Consider the following 18,351-nt stretch of genomic DNA (forward strand, 5'->3'; position numbering starts at 1 on the left):
TTATATGACAACTACAAATGGTGAAAATGTCTTCTTGCTCAATACCATTGATATACTTTTGCAACTCCAACAATTTGTTGATACCACACCATGAAATAATCCCAGGCAATGTCACAAACCTAAGACCCAGCTAAAATATTGGACAGCTATGAAAGACTGCCATCAGTGCCAAGTGTTCATGCAGTTATCCTGAATAACCTTTCTAGGTGGAGTATGTGAAACAAAACCATAAAGCAAAACTTGAAAAACATTATTATAATGGGCTTAACAAGGTTGAATGGTTGGAACAAACTTTCAGTAAGCAATAATAATATTCTAAGAAAAAAATGTGTTCCAAATCCCACAATTCGCCCAAAATCAGACGACAAATATATTGTTCATTATACACCATTAGCAACATTTTTACATTTGTATCCTTATCCTGCATATCTCCTTAATGCATTTACTGCTTATCTTATGACAAAAGAGACAGCGCCTAGCGATGGTCCTGGGTGAAAAAAGAAGAAGGCTGTTTCCATCTTAAGTCGTCTTTTTGTAGTACCATCGCCACTGTCAAGTGATGCCACATCAAATCATATTACAGTTCGTCAGACAAGCTATCAAAAAGAGATTCTGAAGCTATAGTGGGGAGGCAAGTCTGCAACGGATGGGTCCTTTGACATGGTAATGCAGGTTAAGTATACAAATGTAAAAAAATATTTCGATTTTATTTAATGTTCTTACTTATCCTGCATTCAGATGTCGTTTGTTTGTTGTTTAACATCGCACACAGCAATATTCCAGCTATATGACCGGTCTGTAAATAACCGAGTCACGATCAGACAATCCAGTGATTGACATCATGAGCATCGATCCACACAATTGGGAAACAATGACATACATCAATCAAGTCAGTGAGCATATGACGATTCTGTAAAATGTCAAACCGATCTTGAAAGTTTGAAGCTCTTCAAGTTTGGTATAGCTAATGTCTATTCAGATACCTCAGCATGAGGTGCTGCCGAAGATTGATGAAACCTGACCTCCTTTGAATGCTGAAAGTTCTATCACTGTCCGTAAGTGGTCTAGACGAATGGCTTTGGTCTCAGTCAGGTCTTGTTCTAAGGGCCAGATGAGAAAGCCTAAGCTTAAGTAAGTGTCTGACCTCGGCCTCAATGAAGACGAACCTAACATCTGGGATGCTAAGCATGGTCAGCATGGATGAGCCATTCATCCTTCATCCTCTGAGGGTCCTTCTACGTCTGGTCAGCCATTTCAAAGGCATGAATAGGAAAGTCATCTTTCCTTCACTTTGGCGTCTTAAACGCTGGTGCCAGCATCAACTTGGATAACTTTTTCTTCGAACGCCTCACCCATACCCCTGAGTGCGGGATCCGGTGATATCAGTGTAGGGTGGGGTAAAATGGTGTCCTTGTCAAACCTGGGCCTGGGTGATGGACCTACCACTCGTGAGTCAGTTTGCCATTCAATCTAGCATCTTGGCCAAACTGAGGTGGGTATTCCCTATCGCAGATCCTCGTCCGATGCACCTTCAGAAACCTTGGAACTGTGGCAATTCACTCAGCACAGCGATGAGCAACTTCTGGTAAGGTGCGTAGGCCTCACTACCAATGAGTGCTTGGCTGAAAAACGCCGGGTGAGACTGAACCCTGAGATGATATCCACGTATGGGTAAGTAGTATAAAAGCTTACTGACGTTGTACCCGCCGACATGAAGGGCATAGATGGTAGACGCTGACATACTAATAAGCGCTTGTGTCGTCTCCAGCGCTGAGGTTTGGTGGCTTGAGTGGCTGGTACATTGCCGCAAACGCTGGATACCACCGTGTCATAGGCTGCTGGCACATGGGCATACAAGTTGACGTATCACTGGCATCTGGTACGGCAGGCACTGATGAAACCGTAAATGCTAGGGTTGTATCATGAGCTGGTGTCTGATGTAGCTGGAATATTGGCACAAGCGTTGGATGCCTCCATGTCATAGACTGCTGTCCAAATGTGCCGAAGCGAAAACTCTATATAACGCCAAAGGCTACAGGTATTTAAATATACATAAGCATGTTAACACCTAGCCGAGAACTTGACTACCTTGGTAAGAATCAAAATAGCAGAAAAAAAGACTTTTTAAAGTCTTTTTACGTTGAAAACACCTGCATATTAATACACAATCAAGTGAAAGTAATATGAAAGCAATTCATCACCCATCGTAATTTAGTGTGGTAGCTGAATGCTAACCACCAAATGAAACGACAAGTTAGAGAGCCAAGCGAGACACATCCTTCCATGTTGAAGACAAGCAGTAATATGATTTGACGTCACATCCAGTCACAAGACAGTGGCATTGGTCCTACAAAAAGTTGACTTGAAATGGAAACAGCTTTTTCTTTTTTTTCACCCAGGACCATCGCTAGGCCCTGTCTCTTTTGTCATAAGGTAAGCAGTAAATGCATTTAGGAGTAATGCAGGATAAGTAAAAAATTTAAACTTTTCATGATTACACATTGGTGTGTTGGCATACAGCCATGCAAAACGGAAAACCTACAACCATATCTACCGGTACTACAATGTGTTTCCACTAACCTCAACCACAACCTGTGCTTCAACTACCAACAAACACGATCAGTTTACTATCTCAGCCCACACTTCATACCATGTACGGATTGGTGACAATTAAATGTGCATTTACTGCCATTAAGGCATCGTTAATGTGTTGTTAGTGTAGCAATAATACTATATTTAAGTACTAGTGATACATTAAGGTCTTTGGTTGTTAGTTACTCACAACCTTAACACTTCATTGCTCCATCATAAGGATGTACTAAATCTTACTACTGTAACGTCTTCCTGTTTTTACTTATCAGTTCTTGAGTATATTACCTTCAGAGTGAATTTGAACATAAATATCAGGGGTCTGTAAATAATCGAGTCACGACCAGACATTCCAGTGATTGACATCATGGGCATCGATCCACACAATTGGGATACGATGACATGCATCAACCAAGTCAGTGAGCCTGACCAACCGATCCCGTTAGTTGCCTCTTATGACAAGCATTGTCGCCTTTCAGGGCAAGCATGGGTTGCTGAAGACCTATTCCATCCCGTCAGTGACAAGTATTTCAGCCAACAGACTGGGGTGAAATTAAATGTAACAACCCCAAAATGGTATTTACTAATTATTGCAAGGTCACAGTAAAAACAATACTTTTGTCATCACTTGTCTTAGTTAAGTATTGAAATCATATAATCACGACATGCTCAAAACTTGCATTGTCTAGTGCGCCATAAAGATAGTTCCATTCACACCTTCAATATGGTTTTCCTCTTATATTATGATAATGCTAGGGTATGTATGTGTATTTTGTTATTAATTGTGTGGACAAGACATACATACTGTTTCATATGGTAAAACGTCATAATCTTTGGATAATTTGGCTGGAAGTTTCTTTAACTAAAGCCCCATCACCACAAGGTCACAGAAGCATGTGCTAACCTAAATTACCCAAGGCATACAGAATATTGGAAATATATATATGTGGTAGAGACAGAGCAATCAGTTGAGCTGAAGACACCTCGCCATACCTGTAAGTAGCCTGAAGAATCAACCAGTAAATTCTCAGGTTTTAAATCTCGGTACATAATATCCAAATGGTGCAAGTATTCCAGCACCAACACAATTTGTGCAGCATAAAATCGGGAATGCGGCTCACTGTCAAAGAGAAGTACAAAAACAATGGTTCAAAGTAACTGAAAGACAAGTTGACTGTAACGACGGATAAGAAAGTAAAACACATTGTCAAGAAACATGTTGGCGTGGACACAATAACAGCAGGACTGTACTACACACGGTCAGCCCTGATGGTGGATAGCATGTCCAGCACAGTCAACTTACTTTGATATAACCTTGTGGGTCAATTAGCATATTTTCTGGTTTGAGATCTCGGTACACTAGATCCAGGTAGTGAAGGTATTCAAAAGCCAAAACAATTTGAGCGGCGTAAAACCGGGAGTGGGGTTCACTGAAGCAAAGCAAAAGCAGAGGGTTACAGGAAAAATAAAACTAAAGACCAACAGAAAAAAATGGGAAAAAAATGAAAGGAATGTATAATGTGTTAATAGTAACAGTAGACTACGGAACATTCTCAACTACATCCAGTTAGGTGGCTTTATGAGAGCCAACTTACTTTGACAAAGCCATTAGTGTCAATGAGGATATTTTCAGGCTTAAGATCCCTGTATATAATGTCAAGGGAATGTAGATACTCAAACGTCAGCACAATTTGTGATGAGTAGAATCTGGCATGTTGCTCACTGATCAATAAAGAAAAATAAACAAAATTCATTACAAAAAGGAACAGCTTATTTTGACTTTAAATTCTCTTTATGCATACTGAAATAAAATGATCAACTGCTTGAGATTACAACGCCTGGAAAAAATTGAAATCATGGAAATATAGCAGGAAACAAATTTGCAACAAAATTAATAAATAATAACAATTTGCAAAATGTACATATGAACGTTGTCTTCAAACCTGCAATGAAATGTTCAGAAAGAACAAAAAGGTTAGTCACTAATTGTAAAGTGTGGAAAACATAGAAATCTCTTAGGTAGTTAATCCTACACCAACAATACAATATTAGAAAAGATTGGGAAGACATGGAAATATAATAGACAGTGAAAATTATATTAATTTTGTAATTGCGTTTGTCATCTAAGTATTCATAAATCACAGAAAGAAACACCAAAGTAGAAATGAACATTGTTCTGATACCCAAATGTAAATATGATCCACATATATTATGATGAATTTCCTGATTTTGTAAAAGATATTTGTGGATATAGATATAGATCACTATAATCATACCTATCATCTACAAATATGACCACTTGATACTGTGACCAGTGATAAGACTGATTATCAAAATGTTGTACTATATGAACAAGAAACTAGCCCATAGCTTTTTTTCGAAACTATGGACTAGTGTCCTTGATCAGGAACAATAACAAATTGCAAAGGATATGCATTACATACAAAAACAGAACAAGCCCCACAAGACGCTCCATAAAACAGTTTTACACGCTGCAATGCTAGAAGCCATCATGTAGTAACGTAAGTTCATTGTTACAAACAAACTTAAAAATAAAGCCTGGAGTCTCTGTAGCTCACCTGAAACATTTGACCACAAAGTTTTACACCACAGTAACAGTATTTTGGCAACATCACTCTGGAAGACACCAAGAACTGGCATCACACATATTATTTTCGATGCAAAGAGCAAGCAAACACTCTAAGTACTAGTCTCCCCAAAAGAAAGAAATTGGAAAAGGTGACACAAATTTCAATAAAACAGACATCTCATCTGCATGTAGATCAAAATATATACTGTGACACACAAATATTTGTAAAAGATTTTCAATTTTTCAATTATGATTGCCGTGTCAGCCACAGAGTTATATGAAGGTCAAAGGTCAATGTTGAGTCGAAGGAAAAAACACAAACACACAACAATGTTAATGGGCACACATGACCGAGATAAATCTGGGATAGCATCAAGTGGAAGGAAGCCCCCATCTTATAAAAAGGGGAATTAGGATGTTTATTTTTACTAATAGGAAAGATGTTCACACATCGACTACACAAATGAAACATAGTGGCACCTTATATTTGCATGAGCATTATCACCCTTTGGAATAATCATTTTGTGGGTATGTGAAGTGCGACCGAGATTTATCTCTGTTATTAGGATTTAACAGCAATATATCCAGAAATGGATGAATAATGGGCTAAAATTATATTTTCAATATGCCCATAATGGTTGCCATCATTAACTCTCAGCAGAATCGTGCAAGCACATTTGGGATCACATCTAAAAACTTATTCCTCAACATCATAAAAGTGTGGCTTCAAGGTAGAATGATGCAACTTTAAAAAACTATTTAAGGGTAAGTGAAGCTGAAAGATCATAGCGGGGGAAATATTATAGAGCCACAAGTCTCTGTAGCTCACCTGAATTATGAAGAAGTAATTTTATGACTTTATGGTGACCAACATCTATGGTGAATTAAATCAAATATGTGCAAAATATTCTTGGAAAAGAATGAATAGTGCCACGAGACAGTACCTCTCCTGCATATGAAGTTTATAGTTTCCAACAAACACCCACATCAAATTTGCTGTCAGCATTGATATTCAAATATGTTATGGGTAAACACTGAGAACTAAAACAAAACACTCAATTCCATAGGTTTGACCGAAATATGACGTAATCTAAAGAAGCATACATTTTAAGCTTCCAAAGTCTGGCAAATTCAGAGAAGATGCTTACAGAGCCTAGAATGCATGCTTGGAGAATGTAAGAGCATGATTTAAATATTGCAATAAGAATTTCAGAACACATATGATGAGCCCCACTAAGACCTACTCATGTGACACATTTCATTACATTTTAAAAACAAATGCCACTGAAGTATCCTTACATAGGTTTGTCAATATGGTTTGCCTTTGCTGGGGTATGTGAAAGTCAAAGGACGACATGTCGTAGCTGGATCAAAAATCAAAATATTCCCCCAAAATGTATCATATGTTATTTTGCATGATACATTCAAAAATGCCTCAACATAAATGATGTTTTCAATATGGGTGGCATGGTGGCCATATACATAATTGGAATTTGGTGAGCAGTTTTTAAAGACACCACGGCTGGGATCACTCATGGAAAGTTTCAGCTTCATTGAATTGTAGTTTCAGAAATGTCTAAAATGCAAAAGATGGACAGACACCTGGGCAGAGAGTTGCTGACCAATGCACTATAGCATATGCTCACTTGACTTCTAGTCAGGTGAACTAATACACACAGACACACCATAAAGTACACTATTAACATTTCGCATGTATGAATTACAATACTTTCCAAGCTTAAAGGCTGCACTTGAACCAAATACTCAACCAGGCAGCATATTTCTTGCAGGCATGAAAGTGACTAGGTATTCTCTGTTGACGAAAATGGACAATATTGGCTATCAAGCTGTCAACCAAGTATCTCCAACTAAAGCAACAGCTGTCCATGCAACATGGTGTCAACTTTAGGGGATGATGCTCTTTCCTTTGCCACTGTTAAGAAGTGGGCAAATGAATTCAAGAGGGGAAGAGAGAGCCTTGAAGATCATGAAAATTTTCAACTGCAACCACGAGGGAAAATGTTGATAAAATATATGATATCATTATGGATGATTGACACACCACACCTCACATAGCCAATACAGTAGGCATATGAGACTTGAGAACATTCCGTAAAAAAACCCCAAAAAACTCGGCTTGGCAAAGTTTCAGCAAGCTGGTTTCCAAGACTACTGACTCCTGATCAGAGATCAGAAACACTCGAGGTTCATCATCTCAGCTCAAACCCAACTGATTTTGTTGAGTGAATTGTACCCATGGATGAGTGTTCAATTCATTGCCATAAGCCATAGACTAAACAACAGTCAAAGCAGTGGAAACATCTAATGTCTTTGACAAAGGCAAACTTTGTTCCTTAAGGTGGTAAACTGATGGCCTTGGTTTTCTGGGATTCCAAAGGAAACCTACCAATGGACTACCTCCTGAAAGGTCAGACCATTAACAGCCAATATTGTGCTACCCTGCAAAGGCAACTGCATGAGAATATCAAGGCTAAACATCGTGGAAAATGCATTTTGTTCCACCAAGAGAATGTGCCTGCGCACAAATCTGAAGTCGCAACAGCTTCAAGATGAGACTGTGGCTTTGAACTCATCGAACATCTCCCATATTCACCAGATTTGGCACAGTCAAATTTGAATAAGAACTGTCTGGCAAACAATATGCAAATGATGATGATGTCATTTCTGCTGTTGAGGACTTTTTACACACACCACCAGGAGGAAGCCTTCTACACCAGTGGGATCCAAGCACTCCAGCATCATTTGCAGAAGTGTGCCGCAACTAACTTCCAGGGCCCCGTTCCTCAAAGCGATCTTAGCGCTAAGATGATCGTAAGCCTATTTTTAAGCATGGGACTTACGATCACCTTAGCGCTAAGATCGCTTTGAGGAACGGGGCCCAGTCCATTATAGTTAGTCTCAGAACTTTTCAGCCTCCATTCATACAATTTGATACTTGTAGAAATGGCTGAGCAGTGGGCTCCTTGTATGTATGGTCGGCAAGTCATTCTCTTCAAAAGTCTTCTTTTCAAACTTGGCATCCTTTCTCTCTCACATTTTCATAACCAAGTTCCTTTAGTCTGGATCCCTCTTATCGGCAGATGCCTCAAAATGCTGTATCCAAACTGTCCTTGCTAAATCTGTCTTTTTACTTGGAAATTTGAAGAGTACAGCCCCCCATGCAACACACTACCTATTTGGGCATCCTTAATAAACCCACAATAATGGAAAATCACTTCAGTGTCATGTTCATTAAAGCAAGAATGGGATGCACCACTACAACTACAGATCAGCCCAGGGATTATCCTGGAATTTTTTAAAGAAAATCTCCCCTGGTTCAAAAGCAATAAGAATTTGTTTGCATGTAATGGGATTTTGCTCATTTTCTGAGATATTTCGTCTTCACACAGTGGAAACTAATTGACTTTTGGTATTTGTGACTTGAATTATGTTGCAATTAATGTTACTTGATTTTATAGATATATCCTCAGATATCCTATTTTCGAACATTAATTATTCCGCTGCGAATATTTAAAAATACTTAGCATTATTATCAACAAAAAACTACATTCGTATTTATATTTCTGTTCATTGTCTTCTTCAGGAGAAATAACATTAATATTTATCTTTGTTTATGTATTTCTGTTCATCTTCGACTTTAGAAGGAAATATTTGCGGGGACAATTATAGATCTTTTAGTGAGCATGTTTACCACCATAAGCTGTTCATTTTGTTTGCATCAAGGAGACACACATCTACAGTTATCAAATTTCTAGGTCTTCGACAATGTATGTTTGGATCGTAATTTAATATATTCAAGTTATGACATGAAATTGTGACTGTTGTAAACGGTGTTACTGTTGGCAAAAAATGAAGTATTTACATTCCAGTGCTTTCCAGTGCTGTCTTATTTCCGTCTGTAGTGTGTACCATTATCAGTGCTGATAAATTTGGCCGAAACTTTCTTAACACGCAATGTTTTCTTTTTGAGGTAAATAAACTACTGATAGTTTTGATATTTTGCAAGCTGAGCATTTATGCATACCATACAAAACTAAAAATATACGCAAAGCCTACTCGTTAAACAGTTATAGAGAGTTTCATTTGGGGGTGTCCTTCGACTATGCGCCTGTCAAACGGGAATGAGGAATTCAGATCTTCAGCAACATTAGGATTCAGCATATCAACATGGCAAATCTTGAAAACTTTAAATATTCCTTCACCAAACTTGGCACATGGATAGGTCTAGTTTGTTTGTTTGCTGTTTAATGGTGCACTCAGCAATATCCCAGCTATATGACGGCGGTCTGTAAAATAATTGAGTCAGAACCAGACAATCCAGCGATTGACATCATGAAACATCAACCTGCGCAACTGGGATGTGATGACATGTATCAACCAAGTTTCCTCTTATGACAAGTATAGTTGCCATTCACGACAAGCATGAGTTGCTGATGATCTATTCTCTACCCAGATCTTCACGGGTCACATAGGTCTGGTGGTTAAATGGTGCCTTTCGATCTGACTAAAGTTTGTTTGTTGTTTACACCAGTCAGTTATAATCCAATAGAATCCCATCAAACCAATGGTTGATACTATGAGTAACGCCCATATTGTTGGAGGATTGTGCAGAACCGTCAGGTGATATTTTGTCGCAACAGCATCATAACTGTGACATCAGTGGCCTAACAAGCCTCTACAGTTGTAGTCATGAACAGTATCAAGGAGGTTAACATATGTGGCAGTGAAAGCATAAAGACGTGGGAGGAAACCATTTCCCAACATGTGATCCAGAAATCTCATTTTGTACATTTTGTACATTTTGGTCAAGAGGTGCCAGACAGAACTTGATGCTAATGGTTCTCACGACCTTGACCTTGTTTCATTTTCCAATTAATGTCTTCATATTGGACAAGTGTCGACTGTTGTCCTATGTGTAATATGTCATCACTCATCAAGTGTTCAAGATGTATGAGGTGTTTCATCTAACTGTTGTACAGCGGACTTCAAAGAATTCCCCAAAGGCCAATACCATTCAATTGTTCAAGTAAAGATAAAATATCAAGGGTAGTGTGTCAGTATAGTTCTATGCCGGTTTTAGCAATATCCCAGCAATATCATGATGGGGGACACCGGAAAAATAGGCCTCACGTGTTGAACCCACGTGGGGAATCAAACCTTGGCCTTTGGTGTGACAAGCAAAATGTTGATCAATAATAAATACTAATATGGGATTAAGATTGCATCATAGGAAATGATTAAGTATCAAATTTCAATGGACCGACAACATGCAATGATTTATGTACCTGAAACGTCCTATCCTTCTTAAATGTGAAAACATCTCTCCACCAGAGACAAATTCCAATACCATGTACAGGTTAGTGTTGTCCTGCAACAGAAGGAGAATAGAAAAATCAAGAAAATTACATGAATTTGGAAATTTATCACATTATTATACTTATCCTGACACATTGCAATTACTTTCTTCACTTCAATCATATCACCCAAAACACAAAATGTGCCTCTTCTAACTCCTGAATCATGTATGGGGATAAGTATACTTATATCATGAATATCTAAATTCATGTAAATTATTTCTTATCCTGACACAACACATTGTCATGTTTATCGCATCCTATGGTGGTGAGGTCTGCAGCTTGTGTAACAGGTAACTACCGCCACATTACGTGAGGATTGGACTGTGCCCTTTCACAAATCCTGGAAATACCTGTCACTGCCTATGTCAAGCTATGTTTCATGGTCAAGTACTTGTGTGGATTCAGATACATGGTATCCAGAGAAACAGAACTTTTAAGTTGTAGCACATAACAAACAGAGCCCAACAATCCCTCAGAATATTTATTTTGACACTATGTTGTGACACCAGGGAAATAGCTGACAAAGCACTGAGCATAGTTTTGTAGCAGAATGTCAAGTGGTAGTCAGTAACAACAAAATCCAAGCCATCCCTCAGAATATTTACATTAAAAGACACCAGAAAAATACCTTGTCAGCAGTCAGTTGGGCCACGTCCATGACACACAACACGATCTGACACATGGAAAAACAAATATAGACTTCATACATCTTCAAAGATCCCCCAGACAATAGTTGGTAAAGCCAGTGTCTGTTCGTTAAAAGCATCCCTTGATGACATCACCCACTGAGCAAATGGTTTGTTGTGACATTGTGGATGCCAGAGCCTGATTTTGTGGGGATGGTGCACTTGAGGCAGAGCCAAACCTGCATGTTGATATGCCTGCAGAATTGTCAACCAAAGTCAAAACGCCATGGTATTTTTCGTGACCTTGGCTATTTATTAGTTGCTAAAGGAAGAAACAGCCTCTTTCTCCTGGAAGTTTACAAGTACCTTCGAAGAGCATGCACCAGACATAATGGCTAATCAGCACGCCCTGCATGACAAATGCCCTAGAATTGTCTTCACCTAGTTGTTGGTTTCTGGCCATAATCCCACATAAGACTCATGTGAAGAAACCTTGGTATCTTGTCAAACTTTCTCTGGATCCAGAGCATGCATTTCTCCAATACGAGCTGCTGTAGCCAAGGCCATAAGTAAAAGTGTTTTGAGTCAAAAACTCTAATCCTGCCTGCTCTATTGGTTCATACGGTTGTGACACAAATTGTTGTAGCAATACCCCTAGGTCTCAAGCCTGCAACTCTTTAACCTACATGTGCTAGTCTTCACGAACCTTGAAGCTGCCAGTACAGAAATTATGTCAGCAACGTTGATGCCTCCTTTACCACACACCCTGTAATTTCTTGGCTGTGAGAAGAGAGTAGCCACAATGAACTGAGGCATGGCCTTCATAGGATTCAACCTCTTGATTGATACAAATAGTAGGATACAAATGAATTCCACTTGGGTGTCACAAAGCCTTCTAGTAGAACTCCTGTGTATCCTGCTAGAAAGCATTTGTATCAGCCTCATCTCCCTCAACTTCTGCAGTACTCTGGGTAGTATTGCTGGTGGCGAGAAAGATTTCCCGAGGAGATGAGGGAACAACGTGATCCCAAGGCAGAGAGTCAGGTTTTTGGAGACATGAGACATCTTATCGTGAAGCGATTGAATTTGGGTGTGTCCACCCATTGATCTATCCAGTCAAATCAACACAATCAAGGAAATATTTTCTCATTGGCAAGCACATGTGTATGCTTGAGTGTGATGAGAAGGAAAATGATAGATCAAGGACATAACTCCTAATTGGTTACCAAGTCCAAGGGGTGCCCTTTGAGGTAGAAAAGGCACATTTTGGGTTCAGTGTTATTATTAGATCAAAGTGAAGAAGGAAATTGCAATGTGTCATGTCAGGATAAAAATTAACTGCATTAATTACAGGCTTCCAAGTTCAATTTTGAATTAACTTGTCATTTAAGTAAAATATTTAACCCATTGGCCAAGTGGAATCTTTACTGGCCAGATTGTGATGAAATGTGCTTCGATAACAAAAAGGGCAAGCCAATCGATTGTGAAACAACAGCTCATATTTGACAAGCTTACATACACTGTTTTCAAGATATATAAACAAATCTTCAACAAGTATCGCCTATGCAATATTATATAATCAGTGGTTGATTTTAGGGCTGACATCAAGGCTGTCTTCAAGATATGACCAACCAACGATCAAAAGTATCAGTCAAATAGTATTTTTTACATTTGAATACTTATCCTGCATTACTCCTAAATAGATTTACTGCTTACCTTACTACAAAAAGAGACAGTGCCTAAAGATAGTCTTTGTAGAAAGAGATAACACTGTTTCCATCTCAAGTCCCGCTTTTTGTAGGACCATCGCCGCTGTCATGTGACCAGATGTGACGTCACATCAAATCATATTACCACTTGTCGCCCAAAGTTATAAAAAAGAGAAGGTTCTGAAGCTATAGCAGGTCTGCGATGGGTGGGCCTCTAAGACGTAGTAATGCAGTATAAGTATACAAATGTCAAAAATATTTAGATTTTACTAAATGTTATTACTTATCCTGCATTACTCCTTAATGCATCTGTATCAGGTATCCAGGTATGGAGGAGTATTTAAAAGCCTCAATAATACCCTTGAAAAGACAAACTACAGTCAAATAAGCGTAAGGCAAAAAAAGCAGTAGGGCTCGTTTAGTCTTATTTACAGACAGACCATGAGAATTGAGGATAAGTCTGTGTACACAAACTTGTAAAAACAGAAGATATCATTAGCTAAATTTTTACATGCTGTGTTACCAAGCCTAAGCTGATAAAAAGCTTGAAAATTCCTCTCACTGGGCAGGAAGAGAAAACTGGCTTACCAGAAGGCCAAAACTGTGAACGCCTTCGACGTGTTCAAGAGCCACATCACAAATATATTGACTTGAGAACACCATGTCAGACCTCTAAAATATCCTTGTATGATTGTTCTAATAGAACAATTGCTGTGAAGAGCCATGGCAGAGGCGATCTCGGGAGAGTTGTTCACTCTCTGCGGATCAAGTCTAGCAATCTCTAGGTTGCAGGATGACTGCACATAACCATAGAGATATGGTGTTGCAACTAACTTCGGTCCTGGACATACAGGATACTGGAATGAATAGCCGTTTCTGCAAACCACACCTACTTTTGGAGTGGCAGATGAAAACTTGTAGTGCGCGCACCTGACACAAAAGGAGTGCACCCTCATCTTCAAAGCCCACAATCGTCAAGATTGGTGGAATGCTAAAGAACGATCAGGTTGATCTAGAGGTTGATTTTTCGCCATGAAATCCCAGCACAACCTGAGATGTACTGCTCCCTGCATACCAATGCTCATAACGCAGCGCAGGGGCTGATCCTCAAGCCTGAAAGAGCGTAATAAGGCCTTTAGTTCCGGGACCTTGGTCATTTCGCGATTCTCCAGAACAGCTGAATTAAGTACTACCAAATACATTGTAATGGTGCTACCGTTCAAGTGTCTTTTGGTACCCAAATGTAGGAGGTATTCGGCTAAGATTTGAGGAGACCCTGTCGAGGGATTTGATTTTCAGCCTTACAAAAGGGATCAAATGATCTCCACTTGTCATCGTTTAACCCTCTGGTTGAGGGATGATGTGCCAAAGGAATAGTCTTAGCTGCCCGTGCCGAATAGCCCTTTGCGCTTAACGCCTTTTTAAGACGAACCAGGCATGCTGATGAAACCTGCCTGGCGATGGGTGAGGTAGTTTGCTGTGAGGATGGATGAGTAGGTTGGACGACTCTAGGAGGGATTGTGGATCGTCTTCTGCAAGGTTTTTGAGATCAACAAACTATCCCCTCGCCAGGCCACCAAGGCACGACCAAAGTCAGAGCAAGGCTCTTTTATTCTTTAATCTTTTACATCACCCTGGGAAGTAGTATAGGTGGGGGAAAAGTGTACGCTTTTAGCCCCTGCCAGGGGATGCTGAACGCATCCCCTGGGATTGATGTATGGTTGCCCGAAGCGCTGACGTACCAGTTTGAACACACCTGAGTGGGGATGTGCTGGACAAGGAATTGTAGTCTCAGATGATCCACTAGATGAAAGAACCTGAATGTCTGTTGAAGAAGGGTGTGGGAGTACATTGTCCCTTGATTGCGCAGGCACCACACCACCATGCTGTTGTCGGTGGATATTGCAAATTGGGTGGACTGTCGCTGCTCCTGCCAATGTGAGATGGCCAGAATGCAAGCATCAAACTCCAAATTGTTTATGTGCCAAGTTTTATTGTGCGCTCGACCACAGGCCTGAGGCTGTCTGGCCCTTCAAGTGAGCACCCTACCCCTGAAGGGAAGCGTCTACAAACAGATTTAGCTTCGGTGTTAGCCCAGATCAGGAGATGCCTTCTAAGACGTTTGACTCTTAACGTCCACCAGTTGAGGTTAATCCTTAGGTGGACTGGTAGAGTGATACCAAAAAGTTGATCCTGCCGTCTGATGTAAGTAGGCAGTAATTGTTTTATTGGACAAAGTTGTAGGCGGCCTCTGCTTGTCAAATCCTGGGCTGAAGTGAGTAGTCCCAACACTTGCCAATGGTGTAGTATGCGTGATTGTTGGTGTAAGATCTTTAGCCATCTGTCCCTCGGCACTGATAGAAGGTCCAGATCTGTCTGAAACAGGCACCCTATGTACTAAAGCCGATAATAGTTAACTCTGACTTCACCTCCTTGACTATCCATCCGAGTTGGAAAAGCAGATCCCTGGTGAAATCCTGATGGCGTACTAGGGATAACGTGTCCTATGTAATACTTGAATCTGATGTTCCTCAGGTGGAGAAAGGCAGTTATTGGCTTGATTATCCATGTATATAGCCATGGGCATCACTGCCCATTGGTAGTAGACCCAATTGAACTGGAACGCATCCAGCAGAATGAGGGTGATCAAGGAATCCAATGCGCTATTGTTCTGAGCAGTCTCAAAGTTAGGTGGACACTCAAGGTAATGCTCGTTGATAACGGAGAGATTGTAAATCATCCATATCTTGGCGGAGTCCTTCATGGGAACCAGAAAGGTGGGAGAGTAAAAGCCTGGTGTCAACACTGGGGCGTGTACAATCTCTACAGCTCTTTTCTTCAACAAAATGTCTATGTTGCAGATGATAATCCCAAGGTGGAGGAGCTGTGGTCAACGGTGGAGCTACCTCCATGTCTAGACGATAGCCCTAGCGCAGTACGTTGAGTACGAAAGTGTCCTTCAGTATGGCCCAGTTCTGCCAGAATAGGCATAGTCTCCCACCTATGGGGGTGGTGGCGTTTGGGACGATTGGGGGTGGGAGCTCTCAGTTGTAATTGTCCCACTCTTCAGTGTTTCTGCCTCTTATCACCATCCTTGCCCTGAAATTTACCACAGCAAGACTGATATGAGCCTTGTGGTTTGCCTCTCCCATGCCCTTATCACGAAAGGAATCCTGGTCCGAATCCCAGTTGGAGAGCGCTAAGTAACCAAGCCTGCGCGTAATGGCAATCTCCGCTATGGCTACTCAGAGGTGGTTACTTATTTTGTCAATCTGACGTTGTAACAACGCAACCAGAGTCTATGTAGTTTGGGTTAATCGCTGATAAATTCTGCTCCATCGCACGTGAGGATGAAGGTTTTTAGTACCCGCTAAAACTGATTTCAGTCTCAATGAAAGCGAATCTGGCGTCCGGGGCTTTGAGCGTGGTTGATCTCATTCTCTGTAAGTCCTAATTCAAAGCATGTGCCTGATCCGCTACAGCGAAAACATGGAAAGGAAAATCATGCTTCCTAAACTTGTTCTTTGAATGATGGCGCAAATGTAAGCCTTGAACAATCTACGTCTAGCGCCCTAACCATATCCTTGAGCAAAATTTTCACTGGTATCGATGTGGGCTCTGACCATATGGTATCCTTCTTATGGATACCCCGATACCGGGGGAAGGCACTACTGACACGAGACTATCTGCTACCCAATCAGGCCCCTGTGCTAGGCTAAGGTGAGTATTCCATTCAACTGAGGAATCTCCATCCTGACCGACTGATACTTCCGATGAATCCGAATGGCGGTGATGCTCTCTCCTTGTAGGTGAGCGACTTCTGCTATGGTGTGTAGCTCTTGCTCTAGCAGAGAGCTTTGAAGAAGCACCAGGTGAGAGTTAGAGGTGTAACGATACGGGAGGGTCGCGATACGATACGTATCACGATACAGGGGTCGCGATACGATACGTATCGTGATACAGTGTTTACTGGTACAAGCTAAGCCAAGTTGATGTCTTTCTGCTCTCTAAAAGATGTGACAAGTACAGTTGAAGAAGATATAAGGTGTTTATTTACTGTTATAGCAAATTGTCAGCAATACAGTATGTTTTACTGAAACAACAAACTGGCTTTGAAACTGTTAAACGTATTTCATGTTTAAAAGTACCCCCTCTAGCTGGTTCAATATTTTGGGAGAAAAAGAAATTTGAATATTATCCGCAGAAAAAAATTACACCGTACCCCTTCAGCGAAGTCGGGCAAACGAACAGGTGATGAGAAACTTTGTCAGTACAAATTCGAAATTTGAGATAAAAAATCACCAGACATGTTAATTTACCTTTTAAATTGTATTTTTTGTTCAGCTAGGCATTGTTTTATATCCAGGGATTAAGATTACCTTGTGCATTTTCTCGTAAACTAAGCCGAACACAGCAATCAGCTGTACACACGTTTTCTTGGAATCTACCGGTGATTCGGTCAAGACACACCCAATGATATAACTTTACAGGATTTTGATGCAAGGATTGGCAAAAGTTGTATCTGAAACTATTTTTTTATCAGGAATAATATATATTTCAATATCTTGTTAATTTAGATGCAGCTTTTACTAAACATATTTAAAATAATAATAACCCTAAGCGAAGCAGCTGATCGCTATTGCCGGGTATTATTTTTTACATGGAACCAGTCTGACCAGTCACTGTCAAGGCTCCCCTGCACGTGATCACGTGATCGCGAGAATTACGTGTTGACATAGAATCGTCCAACAAAAACAAATATGACTTTTAACGAATCAAAGTATGGCAGTTATGATATATGTATCCATTCTCTGTCATCTAAAGTTTGTTTCAAGGCGTCAATAGCGGTAATCTGACCGTGGTTGCTGTTAATAACGGTGAGTTGTGCGATCTTCCGATCGCTTCACACACGATTTCGCCGAAATTAATTAAAACAATATTAAAAGGAATTTTGAATAAAATTAATGAAATAAGTTACAAACATAAGTCTAGATATACAAAGAACACTTTTTATAGCCAGACAGTGTAATAACATGATTAATTTGCGAACTTCAGTATGGATTTGTTGACATGTATTTCCGATTTTACGTGCTCATGGTAATGTCTTTCCATGGGGGAAAAAACATCAAAACTCATTAATTTGTGTATAATGCGCACCCCCTTCTACACAGCTGTGTTTTTTGGAAAAAAAGCGTGCACTATACTCAAGGAAATATGGTAAGTAAAACTGTGTTATGAAAATATAGTATGTATCGCGATACATGCTTTCCAAATCGATGCATCGTATCGTGGGCTGTGCATCGGGATACAATACTGTATCGCCGTATCGTTACACCACTAGTGAGAGTGAGCCTTTGCGAGTTGCGACAAAATACATGTATGAGCTGTGGCGTTGGCGCTAACCGAAGTTGCAGCAGATCACATATTTGGCGTCTGATAAACGTTAGATGCAGGTGTAG

The 18,351-nt window shown here is 40.1% G+C and overlaps 1 protein-coding gene across 7 annotated transcripts in view; it reads right to left on the reverse strand.

Moving 5' to 3' along the window:
* Positions 1 to 18,351, reverse strand: part of LOC124120538 (cAMP-dependent protein kinase catalytic subunit beta) — a 65,917-nt gene that overhangs the window by 9,403 nt on the left and 38,163 nt on the right. For 4 of the 7 annotated variants that reach the window (XM_046483377.2, XM_046483380.2, XM_046483381.1 and 1 more), the window contains exons 5-6: positions 10,486 to 10,568; positions 3,893 to 4,019 (exon numbers count right to left, since the gene is read on the reverse strand). In XM_046483377.2, coding sequence (XP_046339333.1) covers positions 3,893 to 4,019; positions 10,486 to 10,568 — 210 coding nt within the window. Of the gene's footprint in view, positions 1 to 3,582; positions 3,710 to 3,892; positions 4,020 to 4,184; positions 4,312 to 10,485; positions 10,569 to 18,351 lie in introns of all 7 variants that reach the window. The other 3 variants (XM_046483379.2, XM_046483384.2, XM_046483378.2) reach the window with 2 other exon arrangements.

The sequence above is a fragment of the Haliotis rufescens genome, unplaced genomic scaffold (assembly GCF_023055435.1).
Source record: "Haliotis rufescens isolate VD_foot unplaced genomic scaffold, xgHalRufe1.0.p SCAF_2, whole genome shotgun sequence".
In the NCBI taxonomy this organism is placed as follows: domain Eukaryota; kingdom Metazoa; phylum Mollusca; class Gastropoda; order Lepetellida; family Haliotidae; genus Haliotis; species Haliotis rufescens.